Source organism: Rhamphochromis sp. 'chilingali' (genome assembly GCF_963969265.1).
Source record: "Rhamphochromis sp. 'chilingali' genome assembly, chromosome: 1".
In the NCBI taxonomy this organism is placed as follows: domain Eukaryota; kingdom Metazoa; phylum Chordata; class Actinopteri; order Cichliformes; family Cichlidae; genus Rhamphochromis; species Rhamphochromis sp. 'chilingali'.
Window position 1 is genome coordinate 52,122,988 of NC_137929.1, and position 7,749 is coordinate 52,130,736.

General features: G+C 39.0%; 1 protein-coding gene across 1 annotated transcript; it reads right to left on the reverse strand.

The window, feature by feature from the left end:
• Positions 1-439: 439 nt before the first annotated feature.
• On the reverse strand, positions 440-4,363 carry LOC308393509 (type-2 ice-structuring protein-like; the record flags this gene model as incomplete). The annotated part of the gene is made up of 8 exons (XM_080877318.1): positions 440-516; positions 1,203-1,311; positions 1,400-1,534; positions 1,612-1,718; positions 1,850-1,894; positions 2,005-2,031; positions 4,100-4,126; positions 4,303-4,363. The coding sequence occupies 8 exons, from the start codon at positions 4,361-4,363 to the stop codon at positions 440-442; spliced, it is 588 nt and encodes a 195-aa protein (XP_080733444.1).
• Positions 4,364-7,749: the final 3,386 nt, after the last annotated feature.

Consider the following 7,749-nt stretch of genomic DNA (forward strand, 5'->3'; position numbering starts at 1 on the left):
TCTGTAACCAGCAGGGTCGGTAGCCATGCCTCCACCCTGCTGGCTGTCAGAAGAACATGATTGACAGTTTCTATGTCACCATGAATAAAAATCTCATCCCATGGAAGGCACAGCTCCTTTGGGGCATTTGGACATGAATTAAAAAAAAAAAGAAGTATTCAATTGCTTATGGTAGGGTGATTAACACATCACAGAGGAAATTTCTTTCAATGCTAATAGTTTTAATTTAAGAATGAAATACAGTTCACTCTACAAAGTAAAGGTCTACAGAAAGCTTTCTTTTAATCGTACAGAAAATTCAGCTCCAGTTCATTGCACATGATGCCTGATTGCTTGCATCATAGCGATGGTGTGGAAATACAGAGAAAGAAACAGCACTGAGAAAGAAAAACACAGATCTTTGTGCTTTTTACTGATGCATTATAGAGTTGATTCACAATTACATAATAATGTTTCCACAGATAGACGGGAGCTCAGTTTCACAGTCCATGCTCTCTAAGCATCCACTCTTTTCCTCTGCAAGAAAACCAAAATAAAACACGAAAATCACACTCAGTCAGTGCTACTCAGACTAAAAAGGTTTCCAACATGGGGTGACAATGTTTAGCAAATAAGTGTAATTTTAGTTTGTTCAGTACTAACTGTGAAATTACAGTATTTGTAAATGGTAATGGTATTTACATTAAAGGGTATTTGTCAAGAAGACTGACACAAACAGTGATTAGCTGTTTTACTTCCTGATTCACAGCCATTTATGTTACTCAATTCAGTGTTCTGTGCCTATATATAAATGTCCCTGTCTTTTTAATCTGTTTCACCCACCATGTTTGTACACAATACTTACAGTTATTTTTTGTACCGCACAATTAACATCTTAGTGAGTGGACAACATTAATCCACATATTAATAACCCAGTACATAGAAGTTTTGAACATAACATGATAGCTTTGTGTAACTTCAGAACACTGTATTTTTTTTTTATTTCTAAAATCTCAATTATTTAATGATGCATCACTGGGAACACAAACTGTAAATATTCTAGGATAAGAAACAATGCTCAGTGCAATAATAAGAAAAGAAAAATATACTTTAATACATACTTTTAAAACACTTGATAGAGTAGTAAAGAGTTTGAAGTGATAATCAAAATAAATGAATCCAAATAAGATTGTTTTGTTTTTTTAAACACTTGACAGACTTACCAGTAAAAGTTATTTGCAAACAGTGGTGCTCATCTTCGACTGTTTCTCCATTACAAAAGTCAGCAAAAGCAGACATTCCCAAATAATCACTCCAGGACCAAGAAGGATTCTGTTAAAGCAAAATAAAATATTATATAAATTCATATTCATAAAAAAAAACAATTATTTCTCAAAATCTTAGACATCGTGCTATTTACCCCTGGACTATTATGGCCTCCAACCCAAAATTCTCCATGATCATGTCCAGCACGCTTCAGCTCCGCTTGAATCTCATAAGCTTGAAAGTCATCATACACAGATGCAAGCTGTCCTCCATGAGAGTGACAGTTATTCTACGATGGAGATAAACAGCATGGAGTGACCAAGAAAATGTAAGATTTATTAATAGGAAAAAAGTCATCCTTGTTACCTGAGCATCGTCCCAGGTCATGTTTTCTGGAACAAAGATGAGGCACTGTTGACTGTGCATACTCCATCCATCTGGGCAAGATGGATGCCAGCCCCCAAATGAGTCATCTGCAAACAAATAACAAATAAAGAAGAAAGCATGAAACTGAGTCTGCAGTGCAGATTTTCCTTATGTTCAAATTTAATTTTAAAGAAGGAAAAAATAAAATAAATTCATATACTCCAATAACTATACCCACCTTCTGTAGATGGGGGTGCTGGTGGTGTTACCCAAAAGTCTGCATCTACAAGAGTTAAAATGTTTTTTAGTCGCAATTAATTTTTTAGGGTAATAAATGTATTTATTAGTGGATCAAAAAAAATATTCTCATTAAAAGACAACTTTTAGATTCACCTGGCACAATTGTTTCCTCTGGAAGAGCTGCAAAGACAGTTTGAACCACAGATATTTTTTAGTGTATCATTGCTGTGGTGTCATTGATTACCTTCTACGTTCTACAACATTAAAAAGAAATACAAAATGCAGGTAAATTACAGAAGTGAAGAGATACTAGCAAAATGTAAACTAAGAAATAAAAATGTTACCTAGCATGTCCTTATATACAGTATAATCACTGTATGATTACATAAGCTTATGATGTGTATTATATGACCTTATTGTACAATAGTTTTTTTAAACAACTAAATAAAGAAGAAAGTATGAAACTGAGTGTACAGTTGTGGCCAAAAGTTTTGAGAATGACACAAATATTAGTTTTCAAAAAGTTGCTGCTTCAGTGTTTTTAGATCTTTGTTTCAGTTGTTTCTGTGATGTATAGAAGTATAATTACAAGCACTTCATGAGTTTCAAATGTTTTTTATTGAGAATTACATCACGTTTATGCAAAGAGTCAGTATTTGCAGTGTTGGCCCTTCTTTTTGAAGACCTCTGCAGTTGTCAATTAACTTCTGTGCCAAATCCTGACTGATGGCAACCCATCCTGTCATAATCACTTCTTGGAGTTTGTCAGAATTAGTGGGTTTTTGTTTGTCCACCTGCCTCTTGAGGTTTGGCCACAGGTTCTCAATTGGACTGAGGTCTGGGGAATTTCCAGGCCATGGACCCAAAATTATTTGTTCCCTGAGCTACTTACGTATCACTTTGGCCTTATGGCACGGTGCTCCATCATGCTGGAAAAGGCATTGTTCTTCATCAAACTGTTCTTGGATGGTTGGAAGAAGTTGCTGTTGGAGGGTGTTTTGGTACTATTCTTTATTCATTCCTGTTTTTTGGCATAATTGTGAGTGAGCCCACTCCCTTGGATGAGAAGCAACCCCACACATGAATGGTCTCAGGATGCTTTACTGTTGGCATGACACAGGACTGATGGTAGCACTCACCTTTTCTTCTCTGGACAGGCCTTTTTCCAGATGTCCCAAACATCAGAGAAAATGACTTTGCCCCAGTCCTCAGCAGTCCACTCGCTGTACATTTGCAGACTATCAGTTTGTCCGTGGTGGGTTTTTTTGGGAGAGAAGTGGCTTCTTTGCTGCCCTTCTTGACACCAGTCCATCTTCCAAAAATCTTTGCCTCACTGTGCGTGCAGATGGACTCACACCTGCCTGCTACCATTCCTGAGCAAGCTCTGCACTGGTGGCACTCTGATACCGCAGCTGAATCATCTTTAGGAGACGATCCTGGTGTTTGCTGGACTTTCTTGAGCGCCCTGAATCCGTCTTCACAAGAATTGATCCGCTTTCCTTCAAGTTCTTGATGATGTGATAAATGGTTGATTTAGGTGCAGTCTTAGTAGCAAAAACATCCTTGCCTGTGAAGCCCTTTTTATGCAACGCAATGATGGCTACGTGTGTTTCCTTGCAGGTCACCATGTTTAATAGGAAGAACAACGATTTCAAGCATCACCCTCCTTTTAATGCATGCAGTCTGTTATTCTAACTCAGTCAGCATAACATAATGATCTCCAGCCTTGTGCTTGTCAACATTCTCACCTGAGTTGATGAGAACATTATTAAAATGATCTCAGCAGGTCCCTTTATGGCATGAAATGCTGAATGATGAAATGCAGTGGAAATTGAATTTTTGAGATTAAGTTCATTTTCATGGCAAATAAGGATTTTGCAATTCATCTGATCACTCTCCAAAACATTCTACTGTAGAGTATATGAATATAAAAACTGAAGCAGCAAACTTTGTGAAAACAAGTATTTCTGTCATTCTCAAAACTTTTGGCCACGACTGTACAGTATAGATTTTTCTTATGCTCAACTTCAATTTTAAAGAAGGAAAAAAATAAAATAGAATAAAAGAAAATCACATACTCCAATAAGTACTCACCTTCTGTAGATGGTGGCGGTGTCCCCCAATTGTCTACATCTGCATGAGTTAAAATGTTCTTTGGTTCCAATTAATTTTGTAGTGCAATAACTTCCATTATTTATTAATGTATTGAAAAAATATATTCTCATTAAAAGACAACTTTTAGATTCACCTGGCATGATTGTTTCCTCTGGAAGAGCTGCAAAGACAGTTTGAAAGACGTTTTATTTGAAACACAATTCTTTTTTGTGAAAAATCTAAGATATTCCATTCTCTGGTCATGTGTTGCATGTATATTCTGTATCTGCAGAGTATATATGTATATTATAAAGTAGATAAAGTGAGAGGAAAAAAATACTTGTTTTAAATACTCACATAGACTGTGTGTGAAAGTCATCATGACACACACATGCAGAAACACAGTCAGCATCTTCATGGTGCAGAAATGAAATCTGATGATAACGTTTGAAAAACATATTAGGAAATGTTACTTTTGCAGTCAGCTCATAATGCTGTACTGATATTTAATAGATAACTACTAATTATTCATTAATAATGAAGAAATAAATCGACTGTAAAATTACCTTTTGTTTGTCCTTATCAGTGTCAGTTTGCCTGTGTTGAGCAACTGTATGCAGCTTCAAGTCAGAAAGAAATGACTAATTCAAACACGATCAAGAGCTTTTATTGGCCTGATAACACCCTCATCCTTGTCCAATGAATTATTTTTGTTCTGGAGGCAGCTCACCTGACCTGCCACCAGAACAAATAAGGTAAACTTTATAACGTTCATGTGTATTCAAGGCAGTGGATATATAAACTAAAGCAAATAATCATTGTAACGTGGTACTTTAACCTCCAAACACCCGAAATCTTTCATGGCATGCATTTTTAACTTCCAGTGTTGGGTGTAATGCGTTACTAAGTAACGCGTTACTGTAATTAAATTACTTTTCCACTGAAAAAGTAGAGTAACTAATTACTGTTCATTTTTAGGTATTTTAATTAGTTACTTACAATGCACTTGCGTTACATTGTAAAATAATTAAACTCGCTGAATATCATTATTTAGTTTCAATGATTTATCTTCTAAATGTAGAAGTAAACTCTGCCGCTTTAACATCGCTGTAGTGCAGCTGTACGTCATTTCGCGCCAGTTTGCTGCATAGTCGTATTCTAAAGCGGAAGATGTCGGACTCGGCTGAAGCGAGTGTCTGTGTTTTGAAATGGACATATTCCCGTCTCTTCACTTTTCTGAAACAAGCAGACACGAACATTACAGTAATATGTAAGCTATGTCCTGGGGACAAAAAACTATCGTCTGCTGTTAATAGCACGAGTAATCTACTGAAGCGCCTGACACGACAGCATAGACGAACACTTCTGAGTGATCCTTGTTCATCATCCGTGGATAACACCGCGGCAACTCCTGCTAAGCAGGCAAAACGTGATTTTTACTTCAGCAGCACAGAAAGCGTCTGAAGGTGATCTTAAAAAAATAATTGCAGGCTACATTGTGGAAGAGATGCTACCGCTGCGTACTGTAGAGTCTACGTCTTTAAAAATATTATTTATTATTTAAAGAGTTTAATTTCTATTGTTTGCCCACTCAAGGTTTATAGGGATTTTAAGAAGTATTTAGTTAAATTACTTTTTTAGTAATTAACCCTCTGAGTTCGCCGGACGCACCGGCGCGTCAAAATCACATGACCAATTTAAGACGACACAACATGCAGCATGTCAGAGTCTCCATTTCAACTTGGGTTGAAAGTGCGGACTTCAAACTAAATACCAGTTTTTGAATTGTGTTGATGGGCCACGTAAAACCAGAGTTATAAAATAAAAAATACACGCAATGTTTTTTTTCTGAACAAAACAGTGGTGTTTACAGCGGGAAGAACGGTAAAAACTGCATTTTCTACAGACAGCGCTAGCAAACACTCTCCGCTTGCGAGTGAAAAAAGCAAAAACACCCCTTCCCTATTGGTGTGAGTTTACCATGTAAGCCAATCAAAGAAATGATAAGGCAACATGTGACATTTGGTTGTTTAGGGAGAAGGGGAAGTTTTTAGGAGTGACACTCGCAACGGAAAGCGGGCGAGCGAAAGACAGAGAGAGAGAGTGAGTTTTCATATGTGAGACATTAGTGACGTTTAGCATGTTTGGAGGCTGTAGCTAGTGTGTTGTGTAGTTATTGTCTTGTATTGTGTGTCAGTTATACTGCTGAATTTCATATTTGCTCTAAAAAAGCCGTCAAAGGCAGATTCCAGTGTAAACGCTGTTCTGTCAGACCTGCAGGTTTTAGGCCTGTGGTGTTCTCCTCTGTCTTATACTGAGCACAAACTACATTTTTGGACTGGCACAAATAATTTGTGTGCCTTCTTATTTGATGCAGCACACCTGATTGTTCTGTAAATAGATTTAAATGGTTATATAAAAAACGCCTGAGGCCTTGGCTGCATTTTTAGGTAAATAGTACCATATAACTTTGTTGTTTGCAAAACTTGTGCATAATTTTTAGAAATGTACAATTTCTATTTGTATTTCAAGTTATGAAAATGATTCGTTAAATATGTTTGTGGGTTGATCAACTGGTCTCTGAGTGCTATTGACACCCTTTTCTCAACGAGAAGTCGGGGCTCGGGAGAGCCTGAGTGCCCTGGAGGGACTTTCCCTGCCGGTTACACGATGGACGGGTGGCAGAACTGGAGGACCGTGTGCCTGGCGGGACTGTCGATCGAGGACGCTGAAGATATCTACCTATTCGGAACCATGATAACAGGGTTCATGCTGATCGGCGTTGGCTTAGCCCTGGTTTATCAGAGAAATAAGAAAGCGGAACCGGCTGTTCAAACCCCCACAAGGCTGCCCGCTGGATTCGAAGCGACGGGACGAGGTGCGACCTCTCACAACGAACGTAATATGGTCAACACCTTGGAGACGCTTACAGCTGCTGTGAAGGCTCAAAACAACACCATTGAGCGTATGAGGGGAAACATCAGAGAGAGGCCTGCTCAAAATGAGACCCTTGAGCGACAGTTGGAAAACATCGCGGAACGGATCACTGCAGTTGTGAAGTCTCAGAATCAAAAGACTGACAACACCACGGAACAGAAGTTTGATACCATCATGGGGAGGCTCGCAGTTCTTCAACGGGAGATCGAGAGACCAGCCTCGGAGTGCTAGAATTCGAGCTGCTCACAAAGGAGAAATCAACAATATTCAACATTTGGACACCACGGCCCCAGCTGCAGGCCCAAGACTGGAGCCCACCAAAACAACTCCCTGATAACGACTGTGTGATGACTATTCTTCCCGCCCCATGAAGGACACCTGGATTGGCTGGAGGACTGTTTACTTAGCCTGATAGGCCGAAGGACACTGTCTCAGCTAAACTATGGACACGCACACACACACACTTACACTGATAAGCACTCACTCATCCCCCTCCCTTTCCAACGCCTTCGATGCTTGTGCCCTACCGGGGATGATAGCAGTCAACTGGACCAGCACAGATGCTGCAGGACCGGATGCGCTGTCTACGCCGGCTCTCTCTTACCCTTTACCCGCCCCTGTTGCTTGTCTCGTGTTTCTATGGTGTATTGATAGTCATGTGCTTTTGTGCTGAGGTGTTTTTTCTTTTATCAAACTGTTCTCCCACTAGGAGCTCAGTCTGAGTGGAGTTTTTTTTTCTCCTCCTCTTACCTCATGTAGTGTATTTTCGTTGTTTTTTTCCTATCAGCCTACCTTCTGACATGTCTGCCCAATGTGATGTTTGTGTAAAGTTGGTCAGAAGGTTCCTTTGTGAGTGCGCATGCGCCA